We start from the raw sequence: 20,360 nt of genomic DNA on the forward strand, positions 1-20,360 counted from the left end.
ACAAACAAGCAAAGACAACCTAGATAAAATTTAGGTTGTATTTGTATTTGAAGAAATGTTTTAAGCTATGTTTTATTTTCCTCAGTTTCAAATAAGCAGCCAATACTTTATCAGGGACGAATTCATCTACCTCAGAATGGATATTCACCCCTCAATCGCTGTGCTTTCAAAGGCTTTTTACCTCTTGCATATTTCTAGCAGTTTCCCACGTAGAAAAAATTCGATGCCGAGTCTGTACACCCGAATTCTTGGCAGAATAGTCAGCAAGTAATACGGAGAACTGCTTCCTTTAAAAGGCTGCATTTATCATGCAGATTGTGAGTGCTGAGGAGCCGAGGCACCTTGGAGAAATGATCCTTTAGAGGTAAAGTTTGATGGATCCCACAGATGCAGCAGCTGTCCTCCTGTGCATTCCTAATCTTGTATAGGATGCAGACCAGAATGGCAGCTTTCTCCAGCTATACCGGCAACAGACAGACACTGATTAATGATTTAATACAGTGGAGCACATTTATTTCAGGCTTCTAGTATTAGCACCATCTCTTGCCTCGCAGAGAAAACTCTTCCCAAACTTTGTTTAATATGACCGTTTTATTCGTTAAGGCACAGACAGAGGGGCTCCCGGTGTGCTCTCACCATTCCAGTTGGCCCAGGTCAGCCCATCTCCAGTGCTTCCATCCACAAGAGAGTTCCAGGAACGTGCTCCCCCTTACGTTATATTCATGCAAACTGAGCCCTCCATAGCTTGGGCGGTCTCTGCTTTGTCCAGGAAGGACCCCTCTCATCCCCACGGAATTCTCATGGTACACTAATGTGTGTTCTTCCCTTCTTCTTCTCCTCCTTCTTTTTAAGACTTTATTTATTTGAGAGAGACAGAGAGAACCCAGAGGGAGAGGGAGAAGCAGGCTCCCCATTGAGCAAGGAGCCTGATGCAGGACTCGATCCCAGGACCCTGGCAGACGCTTAACAACTGAGCCACCCGGGCACCCCATGTTCTTGCCTTCTTTAACAGTAGAACTCCTCAGTGAAGGCTGACCTCATGGCCACTGCATGAAGGTTCTGCCACAATGATGTGGCCTGACAAGTAACCCCAAATCTCAGTGGCTTCTCCTCCCCCCACCAAAAAAGCCACTTATTTTTCTTGCAGCTCTGCTTCAGGCCATGAACAGATTTAGGGGGGCTCCACCTGTCTTATCCTCTGGACCCCTAGCTTCCTGCAGCAGGCTCTTCTCATGGAGGGTGGCCCCTGTGCCAGTGGGATGGGGAGGAACATGAGAGGCCACTTAAGGCCTCGGCTCAGAACGGACACATTGTCACTTCTGCCCCCATTCCCCTGGCCAGAGCTGAAATCAGTGGGGTAGGGGAGTACCCCCCGCCTTGGGGATCCCTGCCAAGCGCAGGGAGGGGAGGAATAACGGCAGCCCCATAACACCATCAGCCTCCATCTCCCTTGTAGCCTGATATGTGCTTGCAACTCAGTTCTGGCCAAAAGGATGTGAGGGAAAGCAATGAGTGCAACCTCCAGGCCTTGCACTTGGAAGGACTGGGCTTGTTCTGACTTTCCCCGCTCACCAGCCCAGGACGCGGTGGGCTGCAGCAACCACCTGGCCCAGTGGCACATGGTAGGACCCCAGCAGTCCTACCTCTGGACTGTTGTAGGTATGTCACTTACACTGGCGGCTTTTTGCATCTCCTTTGCGGCTTCTGAGAACCCTCGCTAGCACAGCATTCATCCATTCACTCAACGAGCATTTGCGGAGGGTCTGCTTTGTGGCAGATGTTGCTCTGGCAGCTGGAGGAAGGGAGAGTGAACAGAAGCCAAGTCGGCCTTTCTGCGTCTTGACGGTGGTGGTGGTGGTGGTCACACAAATCAACACGTGATAAAGTTGCACAGAACTAAATAACATACACATGAGTACAAGTAAAATTGAGGACATCTGTACAAGATCTTGGCCTTGTACCACTATCGACAGCCTAGTTGTGATATTATATTAGAGTTTTGCAAGATGTTACAATTATGGAGAAACTACGTAAAGGATCTCTGTTCTTGCAACTGCTTATGAATCTAATGATCTCAAAATAAGAAGTGACATTGGGGAGGGTATGTGCTATGGTGAGCGCTGTGAATTGTGCAAGACTGTTGAATCTCAGATCTGTACCTCTGAAACAAATAATGCAATATATGTTAAGAAAAAAAAGAAGAAGAAGATAGCAGGAGGGGAAGAATGAAGGGTGGGAAACGGAGGGGGAGACGAACCATGAGAGACTATGGACTCTGAGAAACAAACTGAGGGTTCTAGAGGGGGTGGGGTGGGAGGATGGGTTAGCCTGGTGGTGGGTATTGAGGAGGGCACGTTCTGCATGGAGCACTGGGTGTTATGCACAAACGATGAATCATGGAACACCTCATCTAAAACTAATGATGCAATGTATGGTGATTAACGTAACAATAAAAAAGAAACAAAAAGCCTTGGACTCTGATCTCTTTGTGCTTACAGTCTAGAATGGTGTCAAGAGAAAAATCCAGAGAGACTTACTTGATATGAATATTTTATTGAGCCAGAAAACAAACTATTTGTGAACAGGACGACTTCAAACCGTAAGTGGTTATCGCCTACCTCTCAGCTGTTCCAGGGCAACTTAGCATGAGGAAATACATTGTTTTCTCTTGTGATTGGTTTCTAGAAACTGATATTCCTTCTAGCTTAAGTGTGTGTAGGTGAGTAGGAAGCTATAGGTTATGCTGACGTGAAGAAAGCTTAATTTTGGTTAAGGTGAGAATCAGCATTATTGAAAAATCAGGACAGTTTTATGTTTCAATTACATGACTAAGAGTGCTTGGGCTAGGGGTATATTCAAACTGTGGCCTCCACTTTGGTCTTTCTTTAACCATGGGAATCAGAAGACTAAAAAGTCAAAAAGTCATTGGGGCGCCTGAGTGGCTCAGCCGGTTAAGCGACTGCCTTTGGCTCGGGTCATGATCCCAGGGTCCTGGGATTGAGCCCCGCATCGGGCGGGCTCCCTGCTCCGCGGGAAGCCTGCTTCTCCCTCTCCCTCTGCCTGCCGCTCCTGCTACTTGTGCTCTCTCTCTATCTGTCAAATAAATATCTAAAATCTTAAAAAAAAAAAAAAGTCAAAAACTCAGGGCGCCTGGGTGGCTCCGTTGTTCAGCATCCGACTCTTAATTTCGGTTTAGGTCACGATCCCAGCGTGATGAGATCAAGCCCTATGGCAGGCTCCGCACTGGGCATGAAGTTTGCTTGAGATTTTCTCTCTCTCTCTCCCCCTCTGCCCCTCCTGCCCTTGAGCACACTCACTCTCTCTCACTCTCTCTCTCAAAAAAAAAAAAAAATCGCTGATGACAACCTCAGCATGGCAGCAGCTCAGCTCCAACCATCCCGATGACAGCAGTGCCCTGAAGCTTGCAGAGGACAGAGCTGCCAGGCAACAGAGCTCACTTTGGACTGGGAAGTGAGAGAGACTTAAAGTTCTTTTTTCCTTAAATAGGGCGTCCCTATAATTTATCATCCAAACTGAGACACCTGCAAAAATAATCACACTGGCCCAGCTTGTGCCAACAGATCAGTCGGTTGCTCTAACAACATTGCATCATTGACTCTCTTTGTTCCAGCAGCCTAGCTTCCTCCAACCAATGGAGGCTAGTGGGTGCTGCCTCTGTCAGCACAGACCAGCCTAGGAAGCGAGTTGATGTGCTTTAAGGTTTATTTCTTGCTCATACAGTGTCGAATACGGTGCAGGTGACCCTCCTCCATCTTCTAGTCGACTCATTTTGAGTATGAACTTCCCAGGCGGCGGGAACAGGCGAAGAGAGAGCTGGAGGTCTACAGAAAATGTTGTGGGCCAAGCCAGGAAGTAGCTTACATCATACCACCCACCTTTCACTGACCGGTCACATCATCACCCCTACCTGCAAAGGAGCCTGGGGAAAGTCGTCCCCCTACGAGCCCAGGAAGAGGACCTCCACCACGGATACGCGATTACACACTGGGAGAGGACACTACTCTGGCGCCAGCCTCTTTACCTAGCTCACTACCCCCTGTGCCATTCACAGAGAAACCACTGAAGATGCAGGAAAGCAGTTTAGTATCGGGAGCAGGAGCAGTTTACTCCTCACACATGAAGCAAATCAACTTCACTTCCTCTCTGGTTCTTTCGGTTTGTGATCTACCGGCACTGATCTCTGCGAACACTGTTTTCTCCAAAATCTGCAGGCTGGAGACCCAAGGAATAGCACTGATGCTGGGGTTGAAGTCTGAATGCTCAATGCTGGCAGAATTCCTCTTGGCTCAGGGGAGGTCAGTCTGTCTGGTCTACACATGCCTCCAATTAATCGGATGAGGACCACCCCCATTATGGAGGGCAATCTGCTTTCATCTGTCAATGTAAACGTTAATCTCTCATCCAGAAACATCCTCACAGAAACATCCAGAAGGATGTCTGGCCACATATCTGGGCACCATGGCCAGCTAAAACGACACATAAAATCAGTCACATCCTCCAAGGCCAGCTTTTAATACTTTATATTTCTTGTCTGAAGTGGAAGGAAGGGTGGTATGGGGGTGGGGGGGGAGGAAGGGTCAAGGCTGGGTTCAAATCCCTAATCTTACTCTGAACTCCAGTCTCATTTGTAAAGTGTGAATAAGAATGTTCACCTTGAGTAATCCTGTAAAGATTAGATGCTGTGTATGGGAGACTCCTAGACCTATGGCTGACTCATAAAGGATGGCAATTATTAACATTTCAACTTGAAAAGAAAGTCTGCTAAACACTTTACGTTTCTTTTTACAGCTGCTTCTTACCTGGAGGTGACTCTTGACATTTTCCGTTTTCCCTGAGGTTTAGCAGTGTCTCAGCAGGAAGGTCCCTGCTCTCGTGCGGTGTCACCATCTCCTGGTACTCAATCACCATCAGCCAGCTATGTCCTACTTTTCCATGAGCCGTCACTGCGGACCCACGTGATGTCACATGTTTGAACAACTTGTGTAGGCACTCCAGGGAAAATCCAAGGGGAAAGAGGAGTGAGGAAAATTCTCCTTATAAATAAAGAAAGAAAGGTGGGAGCTAGCAGGAAATGATGCAAGAAGAAAAGGAAATAGAAATCAGATTTTCTACTGATTTCCTTTGTTTTCTTACATCATTTCAGAAATTAGCATCTACATTGATGCCTGATTGGATGATGAACCAACTCTTCTGATCCTCTCATTCAACAAACCTGCAGACTTCTTTATTGGGGGAGGGTGTTGAGGAAGTTTTAAAAGTGGGCCAAATACAGCCACTTTGGAAAACAGTGTGGGGGTGCCTCAGAAAATTAAAAATAGAGCTACCCTATGACCCAGCAATTGCACTCCTGGGTATTTACCCCAAAGACACAGATGTAGTGAAAAGAAGGGCCATATGCACCCCAATGTTCATAGCAGCAATGTCCGCAATAGCTAAATTGTGGAAAGAGCCAAGATGCCCTTCAACAGATGAATGGATAAAGATGTGGTCCATATATACAGTGGAATATTACTCAGCCATCAGAAAGGATGAATACCCAACTTCTACATCAACATGGATGGGACTGGAGGAGATTATGCTAAGTGAAATAAGTCAAGCAGAGAAAGTCAATTGTCATATGGTTTCACTTATTTGTGGAACATAAGGAATAGCATGGAGAACATTAGGAGAAGGAAGGGGAAAATGAGGGGGGGTGGAATTGGAGGGAAAGATGAACCATGAGAGACTATGGACCTGAGAAACAAACAGGGGTTTTAGAGGGGAGGTGGGAGGGGATGGTTTAGCCTGGTGATGGGTATTAAGGAGGGCACATACTGCATGGAGTACTGGGTGTTATATGAAAACAATGAATCATGGAACACTACATCAAAAACTAATGATGTAATGTATGGTGACTAACATAACATAACATAACAAATAAAATAAAATAAAATAAAATAAAATAAATAAAATAAAATAAAATAAAATAAAAAATAAAATAAAAGTGGGCCAAAGCCACATGGGAACACATGTGAACATAAGTGAAATGGCCTTCCATACGTTGAGCATGGCTGAGGGCTGAGAGTAGGGAACGTGTAAGTTATCAAACTCGTCCTTTGAGCCTTGGTCTCCTGGTTATGCAACTGGCTGAGCCACTTTCCAAAAAGACCCAGACACACTGGCTTTAACGAGACCGACTCTCCAAGGTCACGTCAATGATGCTGATGTGTTGGTTTCACGTCGTCAATACGTAATATCTACCCGTGGGTTCAAGAGCCACTCCAGCTGTCCCCTTTCCCAGCCAGGTGCAAGAAGTAAAGGAAGCAGAGGACTACGAGATTTCTTTTCAGGGAATCACCTGAGAGTTGCCCTTTTACTTCTGCTCACATCGCGTTGGCCAGAGGCCTGAGGGAAGCTGAACAGGTGCCCTGCCTGAACTCTGCCGGGTGGGGTCTGACTGCTCAGCGAAGAAGGTGAGCCCGGTGCCTGGGAGTGGTCAGTAGTTTCTGCCCTACCTGGTTCTTGGGAGGTGATTCAGCTCCCCCTGGAGAGCCTGTCAGACCTGTGGGCAGCCCCCCAACCCCCCACTCTTAAGAAAGAAGCCCTACTTGCGTCTGAGAGCAATATCTAAATTTCTATCTGAAAAAAAAGTAAGTTTCTACACATAAACATTTTACAGATTCGTGTGCCGAGGCAGGAAGAGAAGCTCAAATCAATGAAATGACAGCCAGAGGCACTGGCTACGCCCCGGAGCTGGCCACCACGTTCTGACAAGCAGAACCCGAGGTAAGGGGGTAGGTAACTGTCCAGAGCCAGGCCGCACCTCCTCACACATGAAGCTCAGCTGCTCTGCCACCCGATCCCTCTCCCACACTCATACCAAAGAGTTCTCGATCTCCGGAGAAACTAAGAATCCCAACGTTGAAAAATCCCATCCTGCTCTGAGTGCAGTCACCAGGGGTGGTGAGCAGAATCAGGGAGTGGAAAGATACACATGCGGGCTTAGGCCATCTGGGTTTGCTAACTGGTGCTTACGGAAGCCAGGCTCCTACCCTCCTAAGGAGCCGGGGAGGCAGGGCCCTCATCCTCACGTGTTGGCTAGAAGAGCTGGAGGTTGTCCCACTCAGGAGTTGCAGAGGGCTGGAGGAGCCGTCCCGGGGACACGGCCTTGACCTCTTGGAAACTATGCTAGCGTCTACTCCAGTCTCCTAATGCAGGGCTTGGACGAAGTGGTTATGTGCCAAGAGCTGTTCTGCAGGGCTCACAGCCCCCTTCCCCCACTGCCATATCTGGGATCTTTGTGGGTGGGCCCCAGAACAGCTCAGCCCTTGGAATAGGGAGACTGAATCCAACCCAGGGCTTCTCTGCTCGCAGCCCCACACATCCCTGCCTTCTCCTAAGCTCCTCCGCTGGGATGGAAATCTACCCCCGCACAAGCTGGGAGACAAGGAGCCTTGGTGGCCATCACCCATCTTCTCGGTCGTCCTTCCATTTTTACAAATTAGAATGGGCTGGTAGTCACAACCCGGGTCCCCAAACTTCCTAAAGCGGCCGAGCAGGGCGCAGGACCCCAGGTCACACTTCTGGAGGCCCCTAACTGCTTTGGCTGGGTTGTGGGTTTGAGCTCCTACTGCAGAGCACGGCCGGGGGCGGGGCCTGGCAGGCCGCAGAGCTTTGCAGAGGCGACAATCCAGGCTGTCTTAGGAGTTCTAGCCCCCTGCCTAGCACACCTCGCTTCCCAACGCTTCTCCATACCCTAGCTCCAACCCCTGCCCTGTCCCTGGAGCACTTTCCTTCTTTTACACACATCCTTGACCCACCCCAGTTACCACGTGTATTTGCTGGTGCAGCCTCTTTCTAGTAGTGTGTCTGCCTGTAACTTTCTTCTTCCTCCTTGGCTTGGCTAATGCCTCCTCAGCCTCAGCCTCAGCTGTCAGCTAGAACACTGCTTCTTCGTTGTGTCCTTCCCTGAGGCCCCAGACCAGGTCAATCTCCGCTCCCTCCCATCTCTGGACTTCTACCAAAATGAGGCCCCAGCTCATGTGGAGTCTGATTGTGGAAAGAGGCAGAGGAATAGAGAAGTGGTTTGCTGGCTCAGCAGAGCGAAGGCAAGGCTGACTCAACACTGGGGTCAAGGCCAGCAGGTTGGAAAGCGGAAGCTAAAGTGCCAGTGGAGAGGAGAAAGCTGAAGAAGCTGGTGAGGGCAGTAGAGTTGGAGAAGGAGCCCTGGTTTAAAAAGGCAGCAAGAGAGAGGAAAGTATGCCCAGCAAGACAAAAGAGGCAGGCATCCCACAGGCATTCATTTCCATCACCTGCCCTGTACCTGTTGTCCAATAAATGTTCAAAGGGAGGAGGTGAAAAACGATGGTTGCCTATTTCAGAGGACCCTGGTCTTCTTAGAGAAGTAGGAGGCTTAGGTCTTATAAAATATGGGCATTAGGAGTCAAAGGCCTATGAAGAAATACTCTCATTTGTTGATGTATTAGTTAGGATTGACTGACTACTGAGGGATCAACTACTAAAACAAGTAGACACAAAATGCAAGGCTCTAAAATGTAGTGTCTGTGCTACGGAATTTTAATTTTTGCTCACTTAATAGTCCAGGATGGGTATTCAGGTCAGTGGTTACCCAGGCCCCCCGTCCTCTAAGGTCCCAAGGAAGCAGAAAGAAGAGGAGGAGCATGCAAAGGAGGTTCTTGCAGGCCTGGTATGGAAAGAACACACACTTACACTCACCTTCCTTTTGAGAGACCTCACCCATTCGCAGAAAAAGACTGGAAAATGCAGTCTAGCTGTGTGCCCCTAGAAGGGAAGGACAGAGTTTGGTGGACAGCTAGTGGTCTTCACTATGGTAGGCAGAGTAATGGACCCCAAAGATGTCCTAATCCTCAGAATCTGTGAATACGTTGCCTCACGTGGCAAAAGGGACTTTGCAGATGTTTAGGATCTTGAAATGAGGGTGTTATTCTGGATTATCCCAGTGGCCCAATGTAATCATGAGGTTCTTGTAAGTGAAAGAGGGAGTCAAAATTGAGGCAGCATGAGAAAGTCTTGTCTGGCCATTGTTGGCTTTGAAGATGGAAGGGGGCCATATGAGCAGGATGCAGACAGTCCGTAGAAGCTAGAAAAGACAAGGAATGGATTCTCCTCTACAGCCTCCAGAAAGAATGCAACTTCTGCTGACCTCTTGATCTTAGGCCTGAGATACCCATTGTGGACTTCTGGTCTCCAGAACTCTAAGATAATAAATGTATGTTGTTTTAAGCCACCAAATTGTGGCAATGGGAAACTAATACAACCACATTTAGTACTTCCTTTTTTAAAAACACGACCTACTGGTAGTAGGAAGCATCATTTTAAATTCTTTTTTTTTTTATTATGTTATGTTAGTCACCATACAATACATCACCAGTTTTCGACGTAGTGATCCATGATTCATTGTTTTCGTACAAAACCCAGTGCTCCATGCAGTACGTGCCCTCCTTAATACCCATCACTGGGCATTATTTTAAATTCTAAGAAAATAAGACTACGTCTTCACCTTCCACCTTGTGCACAAGCCTACTGATGCATGAGCAATCAGGGGCCAGTCAGGCTGGTGGACTTTAATGTAAAGAGGCTCTAGAACAGCGGTTCTCAAAATGTGGTCCCCGGACCGACAGAATCTGAATCAGCTGAGAATTTTCTGCAAATTCTTAGCCACTCCCTAAATCAGCTCTAGGACCCAGTAGTCTGTGTTTTAACAAGCCCACCACATGATTCTGACACTTGCGCAAGCTTGAGAACCACTGTTCTAGGATGGGAGCACTGTTCTAGATTGAAGGAGACCAAAAAGATGCAGATACTAAGTTAACAATGCAGGATTCTGAACTGAATATTTTTATTCCAAAGGACATTACTGGGACAATTAAAGAAACTTGGATGGGGTCAGGACATTGGATGGTAGTACTGAGTCAATGTTAATTTTCTGGTTTTGATGATTTTATGGTGGTGATGTAGAAGATTCTTGCCTGTAGGAAATATACACTAAAAGTATTCAAAGGTGATGGGGTGTCTGGTCAGCCACTTAGCTTTCAAATGGTTCAGGAAGAAAAGGAGTTTTATATTGTACTTTCTATTTTACTTTGAGACAGTTTCAATATTTAAAAAACCAGTATAAGGCGCTTGGGTGGCTCCGTCGTTAAGTGTCTGCCTTCAGTTCAGGTCATGATCCCAGGGTCCTGGGATCGAGCCCCGTGTCGGGCTCCCTGCTCAGCAGGAAGCCTGCTTCTCCCTCTCCCACTCCCCCTGCTTATGTTCCCTCTCTCACTGTGTCTCTCTCTGTCAAATAAATAAATAAAAAATGTTAAAAAAAAAAACCAGCATACACCATTTTTCAAATATCAGCTTGTCAAAGATGAAAAATGTTGATAATACCTAGTGTTGGTGAAGGTGGGGGAAATAGAAAGTTCTATACGCTACTGTTGGAAGTATAAGTTGTTGCAATATTTTTGGATAGCAAGTTTATACTATCAAAAATTTAAGGCAAATTTTGACTCAACAATCTGTCTTTAGAAATGTAACCTTCAAATGTAGCCAATGATATTGTAATAGTGTTGTATGGTAAGACTTGTGCTAAGCATAGCATAAGGTATAAACTTGTCAAATCATTATGTTGTACTCCTCAGACTAATGTAATATTGTGTGTCAACTATAGTCAGATACAATTTTTTTTAAAAACCAAAAAAAAAGTTTAATTTTTATGATTCTAAAAAAAAGGAAAAAAATGCATCCTTCAGATAAATTTCTGTAAGGGTGAGAAAATATATTTTATTGCAAAACTGCTTATACTAGCAAAAAAACTGAAACAACCCGAACGTTTACCACTGGGAACTGGTTCAGTTATGGTAATACAGTAAGTTACCAGGAAGCCCTTAGAAAGAATGCAAAAGATGTCTATGTCCTTTTGCAGAAAGGAGAACCACCACATTAATGCATGAAAAATCGAAAGCAAAAGTTTGGAAGCAAAAGTGCCCCCTTTGAACAGTGCAAAGCGCCATCTCAAGTAGACTTCGCTTCATGTGCTCCTGGTGCTGCTGGGTCGGTTCAGGACCAGTGAGAACCTCTTGTCTGTTCAAATTCTTGAAAGTATAACTGCACAGATTATTGGTTTGGATTCCAAAACAGTTATGTTATCTTGAGTTTAAAATGGTTGTGTCCTGACCAAAAAAAAAAAACCAACCTCCAGATCTGGTCAGATCCTAGCCACTTAGGGACCCTGGGCACCAACGTGAACATCCCTGTGATGTGCTGAATCCTGCCCAGATGCTATCTTGCTTCTGATAAGATTTTGAAGCTGGTTGGGGCACCTGGGTGGCTCAGTTGTTGAGCATCTGCCTTCGGCTCAGGTCATGATCTCAGGGTCCTGGGATCGAGTCCCATGTTGGGCTCCATGCTCAGCAGGGAGTCTGCTTCTCCCTCTGCCTGCCGCTCCCCCTGCTTGTGCTCTCTCTCTCTCTGACAAATAAATAAATAAAATCTTTTTAAAAAATATTTTCAAGTTGGTTAACTAAACGAGGAACTTATTCTAACCCTACAATGGGTGTATGTTTCTGGTACCTTCACACCAGTCTGCAGCCCACCTGAAATACTGCAGTTCGGGACTGGCTAAAAGAGGTGAGCAGGGATCCCCAGATGGAGGCCCCATTTAGTCATCAAGACTATGTTCTGTGCAGAAGTTCTAGGATGGTGTTTGTCTGCTGTCCCCTTCCCCTGACTGATTAGGCACTAAGGCACTGTTAGTCTTGGAGAGTGGTCTAAGTCGAGGGCTGGTGTGCCCAAGGGCAGATCTCCGCACAGGCCACGAGAGGGTCAGTTGACTTCAGAGAGGGCTAAGGGGCTGGGGGACGAGGAAGGCCCTGAGGTTGCTCCTCAAAGCCCCACTAGTCAGCATTTCTCCAGACAGAATAAACTAGGTAACATCCAAGATTCTAGATGTGGGGGGAAGTGAGAGCAAAACTGGGGAATGATGTAACTCTTCCTCTTAAAAGTAGCTTAAAAATGGGGCGCCTGGGTGGCTCAGTCGTTAAGCGTCTGCCTTCGGCTCAGGTCATGATCCCAGGGTCCTGGGATGGAGCCCCGCATCGGACTCCCTGCTCAGCAGGAAGCCGGCTTCTCCCTCTCCCACTCCCCCTGCTTGTGTTCCCTCTCTCGCTATGTCTCTCTCTGTCAAATAAATAAATAAAATCTTTAAAAAAAAAAAAAAAGTAGCTTAAAAAAACTTTTTTTTTTTTTTTTGGATGGGGAGGAGGGTAGTAAGATCACAGGAAGAAATGTTAGAGTATTGCTATTATAGTATTTCTGTTGTAACATACTTTTATCTTTATTTTTAGAGGGAAAAAACCCTCCTGATAAGGAAGCTGGAACCTAGGAGCTCCAAGGTTTGTGCTCACTGAAGTGTCTTGTTTTGTTTTGTTTTAATTGTATCTTCAGACGACAGGCTCTAAGAAATAACATTTTTTTTAATAAGTGACTTTGATTGAAAAATTTTAAATATGTAATTGAAACAGCTTCAAGATGACTTAACGATTAGTAAATAACTAACATATGTATCTCAGATATTGTTTTGTGGAAGGAGAAAGGGAACTTGCCTGATGACAGGCCAACTGAAACAAAATTGGGAGGATGGCAGTGTTCCCCCCAAAAAATATTATCCAAAAATTATTTACTAAGCCTAGGGGTCTTTGAGAAGGGATTCTTTTTTCCAGTTTGTGTTCACTTTAGACTCCTAGCTTTAGACCACAAACTTTGTAGTTCCTGAATCAAGTTCCTTTTTTTTTTTTAAAGATTTTATTTATTTATTTGAGAGAGAGAGAATGAGAGAGAGCACATGAGAGGGGGGAGGGTCAGAGGGCAAAGCAGACTCCCTGCCGAGCAGGGAGCCCGATGCGGGACTCGATCCAGGGACTCCAGGATCATGACCTGAGCCGAAGGCAGCCGCCCAACCAACTGAGCCACCTAGGCGCCCGCGAACAAGATTTTGTTTTCTTTTTCTCAGGCATCTCCTCTTGCTGGCCTTTTTTTTTTTTTTTTTTTTTTTTTTAGATTTTATTTATGTATTTGACAGAGACATAGCGAGAGAGGGAACACAAGCAGGGGGAGCGGGAAAGGGAGAAGCAGGCTTCCCGCTGATCAGGGAGCCCGACATGGGGCTCGATTCCAGGACCCTGGGATCATGACCTGAGCCGAAGGCAGTCGCTTAACCAACTGAGCCACCCAGGCGCCCCTGAATCAAGTTCCCTTTTGCTGAAAGTTAACAAAATATAAAGGAGAGCTTTAGGCAGTGAAAAAAAAACTTGTAGAAAGTTGTAAGGCCCAGGGCTGAGAGCTTGGCAGATAGCAGTGTATCAGTCAGATGCCAACTAGGAAAACAGAAACCACTCTAAGTATTTGGGCAGCGGGAATCTAATACAGGGAATTGGTGACACACTCAGAGATCAGCATCAGAGAAAGCCCCTGCCAGACGTCATCAGATACAGCTTTTAAAATAATGTTTAAGCAAAATAAAGAGACATATTTGGCATACTATAAAAAAGGAAACAAATGGAAAGTCTCTAACTGAAAAATAGGGTATCTATTTAATGGGAGATTACACAGCTAACGAGAGACTTGGTGAACTGAAATACAAGTTATATCCAGAGTGAAGCCTGGGCAGGGCGGGGGGGACAAAGGGATGAAAGTGAGAGGTTAAGGTTACTACTTAACCACAGGGATTACGGTGAGAAGGTCCAATATACCTTCACTGGAGTCATAGAAGGAAAGAGAAAGAGAATGAGGGTGCCCAACGGCTGAGAATTTACCCAAACTGAAGATACGGACCCACAAATTTAAAAGCCCAAAGAATCTGAAGCAGCATTACTATAAAAAAAAAAAAAATCCACACCTAAACATACCATAGTAAAACTGGAATAAACCAAAGACACAGGAAACAAACTTAAAAGCATGCATTAAACAGAAAGATGAACAGCCAACTGCTCACCAGACCGTACGGAGGTCAGACCTTGGTGGCTTGATGCCCTCTACTGTGACAAAAGGGCTCAACCTAGAATTCTATTCCTGGGGACAAATATCTTTTAAGAATGAGGTGGAATAAAGTCATTTTTAGGCAAACAAAAATTGGAAGGTGTTACCTCTAACAGGACAGAATGTCCTAAAGGATGTTTTTCAGACAGAAGGAAGGAAAATGACCCCATATGGAAAGTTGAGGAGGCAGAGAAGGAGTAGATATGAAGATAAATCTCAGTAAACATTTCGTGTAGAAAACAGTAATACTGTATTTCAATACATATCCATACACCTGTATATGTACACAATGAAAGTTCACAAAAACGATAGCATATAAAATGACAGGTAAATGAAGGTAAAGTATTCCGAGATCCTTTCATTGTCTAGTATGAAGATAAAAGTGCCAATTAACACGAGGCTTTGATAAATCAAGAATGGATCTTTTAAGTCCTTGGCCAGTAAAAGAAGAGAAAAAGTGTGTAACGTCCAGACCAACAGAGGGAAAAGTAGAATAATAGACTAATCGTAATAGAAGCCTAATGGAAGATTTCTAACCCAATCTGAAAGAAGTCAAGAGAAGAGATCACAGGGCCGCCTGGGCGGCTCAGTCGGTTCAGCGTCTGCCTCGGGCTCGGGTCATGATCCCAGGGTCCCGGGATCGAGCCCCACGCTGGGCTCCCTGCGCTGCGGGAAGCCTGCTTCTCCCTCTCCTCTGCCCCTCCCCCTCTGCCCGTGCTCGGTCTCTCGCTTTCTCTCTCTCTCAAGTAAATGAATAAAATCTTAAAAAAAAAAAAAAAAAAGAGATGACATAACCTAGGTCAGGAAAGCAGTGAATAAGATTTAAGCCCAAACGTACTGGAAATTATACATGGAAGGCTTAATGTTCCTGTTAAAAGAAATTATCGGACTAGATTAAAAGCACAACATGCTATTTCCAAAGGACACATATCCAAGAGACACATCTAAACACATCTTTGGGCTTTTAAATCTAGTGAAAGAATGGAAAGATATGCCACGTAACAGTAATTTTTTTTGATGTTATTAACAGAAAAAAATAGACTTTAAATAAGAAAAGGCATTACTACAGAGAGAGGCTTTCTTCTTACAATTTCAATTCACCAGGAAGATGCGACAATTCTATACTTACATGCATCTAATAACATGGCCTCAGATACATAAAGCAAACTTCACAGATCTGTAAGTGGAAATCATTAAATTAAATTAATTACGTCATTAATGGACAGAAAGCAGATAAAAATCCATTAAGGATAGAGAAATCTGAACAATGCATTACAAACTTGATCTAATGCTTTATCTAGACAAGTGCACCCAGCATCTGCAGAACACACATTCTTTTTCAGTGACCATGGAAGCTTCACTGAGATCAAACACGTGTTGGGCCATAAGCAGATTCCAGCAAATGTCAAAGGGTAGCAATTGTGCAGATACGTTTTCTGACCACAATGTGGTAATAGAACTAGGAAGGCCACGTACATTTTAAACATTTATTCTATGGGATCTGTTGTGATTATTTGTGGTTTTTATTCTTTCTTTATTACACCAGAGGTTTATCAATTTTAACACTCTTTCCAAAACACCAACCTAACTTTTGATCCTTTCTATTGTGTCGTTTTGTTTCATTAATCTTTGCTCTTATTTTTATCTCCTTAACTTTAAAAAACAAGACAGATCACTAGTCAATTTAACAAGGATGTTCGTATAGAGATTTGCAAAATACAAAATGCTTTTTCATGAATCCTTAAAGCAACCTTGTGAGTTGGATCATTTCCCTCATTTTACAGATGGGGAAATTATAGACGGGAAAAGAGATTCATAGTTGTTGCATTCACTGGAATGCTGGCCCTAAAGTTTATATCCAAGACCAGAGGAACTTCTGCTCTCCTCCAGGGCTTTGCCCTGCCAACCCCTGGACCTCTTCTTATTCTTTGAGATCTTAAGGGACACTCACCCCCAAACAGCCATGGTTAAGATGGTGGAGGCTTGACTCCCACCAACCCTTTGTGTATTAATTTCTAGCCCATCTATTGCCAGGAAAACAGGGGGCCGGGGGAGAAGCAAAATGCACATAGTATGAGTGGGCAGGATGCCTAAGCTGGAGAAGCAAGTGTGAATCAGCCCTGGTCCCATCCAACACTCTTGGTCACTGGAGGAGCTGGAGGTTTCTTCTGCTGACCTTTTCCAGCCTGAAAAAGCAAAGCATCGTTGCTTAGAAACAATGGATTGCTTGCTTAGAAGCAAGATACAGCTGAGTAACCAGATCTAAACAATCATTTTTCTCGAATCTCATCTTAGGTTGTATCTGTGTGTGGGGTGGTCCTTGGGATATTTTCTTGGCTTTCAGATGGGGCTGCCTTCCACTACCTGACTGTCCGGTCACTAGTCCTGGGACAGGGGCCACCACATGGCGAGACTTACTTCACACACCTTTATGCTAAAGCTTCTCATTCCAGGCAGACTTCTAAGGCCTCTAATAACACTAACTTCTCCAACTCGCTACTATTATTATTCCAATAAATGACAGCTGAGGACACACAACATAAAACAGAAGACTTACTTGCCTAAAGCCATCTGGGATAAGTGAAAGAGCCCTTGTTTGCATCTGGGCTTTGTGGTGGAAAGACCACATTTTGACCACAATACTTTGTAGTCTCTCTACATGGGACTCACACAAACTCCTTCCTGAGTATAAGTGATACTCTCCACAGCCTGAGAAGAACTGCCACGTCTAAATGGGAACACCCTGTAGAAAGAATTGTGTTAAAATTTGTGACTTCTTTCTCCACGTCTCCAGGCTGAGGCACTCAGCTGAGGCTGGAAAAGAGGCATGGAGAAACCTACCAGCCCGAGTAATCCCCTGGAAGAGGTTATACCCAATTTTTCAAGGTCCTGAGGCAGACTTCATGTCCCCACTGTCTGACCTCAGCTAGCTGGTCCTCAGTTGACCCTCTCTCGTTTTTTAATCCCATGAGAGAAAAGTTCCCTTGCATTGCATGACTGGTACTCAGTACCACCTCACCCCTAGAATGTCCATACATAAACACAGATGAAATTATTTTTTAGGTTTTCACTTTCAAATTCACTAATAGAGAGTGCATGCCTATGGAAGGCTTTTCCATACTTACTATTGATTAAGGTTTCTCCTTCTGCTTTTTTTCCTCTCCCTCCTCTCTCCTCTTGCTTCTTCTTCGAGTTCCCTAAGGACTGAACTCACTCCATAGTCCTTCCCATACACTCCACATCTATAAGATGTGAGACCCTTAGTTAAGTTTTGGTTAAGTTACATTTTCCTAGGAATTTTTTAAAAATTTCATATAACATTTCTAACTTATTGTAATAAAATTATAATATAATTAATCTTAGTGTTTTAATACCTGTAGCATTTGTAACATCAAACTTTAGAAATTCTCTGAGACTTCAACTCCAAGGGCCTGGGTATTTATTCAAATGGTTGCAGAGGAACTGTCTCTCCAAACATGAGGAATGAGATGGGTTTTATAAGGGAAATAAACTAAAGCAACAGTGTTCACTGCAGTTTGGGTGGGCTTTGGTTATGTAGGTGGCAATCTTTCAGAAACGGATTGTGTTTCTTTGTGATTTGGCTCACTCATGTTACATCCTGTTCTCAGAATTGTTGACTCAAGGAATTTAGAGGGAGTGGGTTATTCTCTCAGTAGCAGGGAGTGAAGAGGTCAGTGCATGTTCAGAGAGTAGAAAATTTTACAGTTCTCCTTATTCCCCCTTTTTATTCCTGACTTTGGTTTTCTTTTTCCTTTGATCAATCTCACCAGAGGGTTGTCAGTTTTATTAGTCTTTTCCAACACACACACACATGCATTTGGTTTTGTTGATCCTCTATATTGTGTTTGTTTTCCTATTTCATAAAGGTCTACCTTTTATTACTTTCTTATTTTAACTTTTTGGGGATTTATTTTGATTGTTCTAACTTTTTGAGATGGTACTTAGGTGATTAATTACTAGATTTTCTGATTTTCTTAAATATCTTTTTAGGCTATAAATGTCTAAGCACAGCTTAAGCAATATCCCACTGGTCTTGATTACAGTAGTCAGATCAAAATATTTTCTTCCTTGGGCGCCTGGGTGGCTCAGACGGTTAAGCGTCTGCCTTCGGCTCAGGTCATGATCCCAGGGTCCTGGGATCGAGTCCCGCATCGGGCTCCCTGCTCCTTGGGAGCCTGCTTCTCCCTCTGCCTCTCTCTCTCTCTGTCTCTCATGAATAAATAAAATCCTAAAAAAAAAAAAAAAAAAAAAAAATTTTCTTCCTTGAGCCATGATTAAGAAAAGTATTTGTAAATTTCTGAATACAATGGGGATGGCCTAAGTATCTTTTCATTATTAATTTCTAACTAAATTGCATAGTCAAGCTAACATACTCTGTATGATTTTAATTCTATAAAATTTGTTAATGTTTACTTCATGATCCAGCATATGATCAGTTTCTGCCCCAGCTTGAGATATAATTGACATGTAACATAGTGTAGGTCAATTTTTGAAAATGTTTCATGTGTGCTTGAAAAAAAATGTGTATCCTTAACACAGTGGTGCAGGGTTCCATGTATTAGATTGCTTACTAAATCAGTGTTCAAATCTGTAACTTTACTAATTTTTAATATTCTTGTCCTATTAATTACTGAGAGGTATCAAGAAATCTCCCATCATGATTGTGGATTTTATATTTCTTCTTTTAGTTCTGCATATATTTGCCAACTCTGAGCTATGTTATTAGGTAGATACTAACTCAAAACTGTTACATCTTTCCATTATGTTCTCTCCCCTGGACATTTTGTCTTAATGTAATAAATGATTCCCTTTATCTGTAGGAATAGTTTATGACTTAAAGTATCTATTTCATCTAATATTAGTAGAGCTACACCAGTTTCTATTGATTACTATTTGCTTCAAATAACTTTTCTATTCTTTCACTTCCAAATCTTGAGTCTTCTCATATTTAAAGTGAGTCTCTTGTACACAGTATACAATGGAGTTTTATATTTTTGTCTGCTACAGTGTGAATGTTTGTATTCCCCACAAATTCACATGTTGGAATCCTAATGCCCAGTGTGGTAGTGTTAGGAGGTTGGGATAGTGTTAGGCGGTTGGGATTTGGGAAGTGATTAAGTCATGCGAATGGAGCCCTGATAAATGGGATCAGTGCTATTATATGAGACCCCAAAGAACTTCCCAGCCCTTTCCACCACATAAGGGTACGATTAGAAATCTGCAACCTGGGGCGCCTGGGTGGCTCAGTCGTTAAGCATCTGCCTTCAGCTCAGGTCGTGATCCCAGGGTCCTGGGATCAAGCCCCACATCGGGCTCCCTGCTCAGCGGGAAGCCTGCTTCCCCCTCTCCCATTCCCCCTGCTTGTGTTCCCTCTCTTGCTCTCTAATAAATAAATAAAATCTTAAAAAAAAAAAAAAAAAAAGAAAGAAAGAAAGAAACCTGCAACCTGGAAGAGAGCCCTCACCCAAACATGCTGATCTCCAACCACTCTGATCTTCAACTTCCAGCCTCCAGAACTATGAGAAACACATGTCTGTTGTTGATAAGCCACCCAGTCTATCGTATTTTGTTATTGTGGCCTGAACTAAGACATTGTTTGACAATCTTTGTGACTTAAAAAGAAATACTGGTATTTTTGGCTTAAGATCTACCACTGTTTTTTGATTTTTAAAAATTCATTTTTCCTCTACTAGTATTAAAAATATACATTGTATTTTATGATTCCCCTAGATTTTACAATGTGTATGAGATTAACCAAAGCTTTACCTCATATAATACTTAAATTCTTTTTTACTCTCTGGACAGATATTATTGTTGTCTGATATTTTGAGTCTATCTTAACAACTCTAAATCCTTATTGTTTTGTATAAAAATGTTCATTTTCATGTGCCTACATAGCTATTAACTCTTCGCGCTTCCTTCTTGCATCTCAGAACATCATCTGGGATCATTCTCTTTCTGTATTAAAATGCATTCTTTAGAATTGCCTTTAGTGAGGGTCAGCACAGGAAAACAAAACAAGTTTTGTCCTAAAATGTATTTATTTTGTCCTCACTCTTGAAAGCTATTTTCACTGGGTATAAATGTTCAGGCTGACAGTTATTTTCTATCTTTATACTCATGTTTTCATTCCACTCTTTCATCTGTTGTTGCTGAGAAGTCTATTGTTCTTTGAAGGTAATTTGTCTTTAGCTGTTACTGCAGTTACACTATGATGTGTGTAGATGTGATCTTTGTAAATGCATTCTTTGGGCTTTTAAATGTGTAGCCTTGGGGCG

The 20,360-nt window shown here is 43.7% G+C and overlaps 1 protein-coding gene across 4 annotated transcripts in view; it reads right to left on the minus strand.

Moving 5' to 3' along the window:
- Positions 1-20,360, minus strand: part of LOC123854795 (uncharacterized) — a 31,315-nt gene that overhangs the window by 4,171 nt on the left and 6,784 nt on the right. The window contains exons 2-8 of one of the 4 annotated variants that reach the window (XM_064595734.1): positions 17,187-17,303; positions 16,013-16,247; positions 15,191-15,238; positions 8,737-8,802; positions 4,821-5,010; positions 1,673-1,792; positions 182-458 (exon numbers count right to left, since the gene is read on the minus strand). In XM_064595734.1, coding sequence (XP_064451804.1) covers positions 415-458; positions 1,673-1,792; positions 4,821-5,010; positions 8,737-8,802; positions 15,191-15,196 — 426 coding nt within the window. In that variant the 5' untranslated portion in view covers positions 15,197-15,238; positions 16,013-16,247; positions 17,187-17,303 and the 3' untranslated portion in view covers positions 182-414. Of the gene's footprint in view, positions 1-181; positions 459-1,672; positions 1,793-4,820; positions 5,055-8,736; positions 11,497-15,190; positions 15,239-16,012; positions 16,248-17,186; positions 17,304-20,360 lie in introns of all 4 variants that reach the window. The other 3 variants (XM_064595736.1, XM_064595735.1, XM_064595737.1) reach the window with 3 other exon arrangements.

The sequence above is a fragment of the Mirounga angustirostris genome, unplaced genomic scaffold, assembly GCF_029215605.1.
Source record: "Mirounga angustirostris isolate CCGP_5_RB_7025 unplaced genomic scaffold, mMirAng1.0.hap1 SCAF_7, whole genome shotgun sequence".
NCBI classification, from domain to species: Eukaryota; Metazoa; Chordata; class Mammalia; order Carnivora; family Phocidae; genus Mirounga; species Mirounga angustirostris.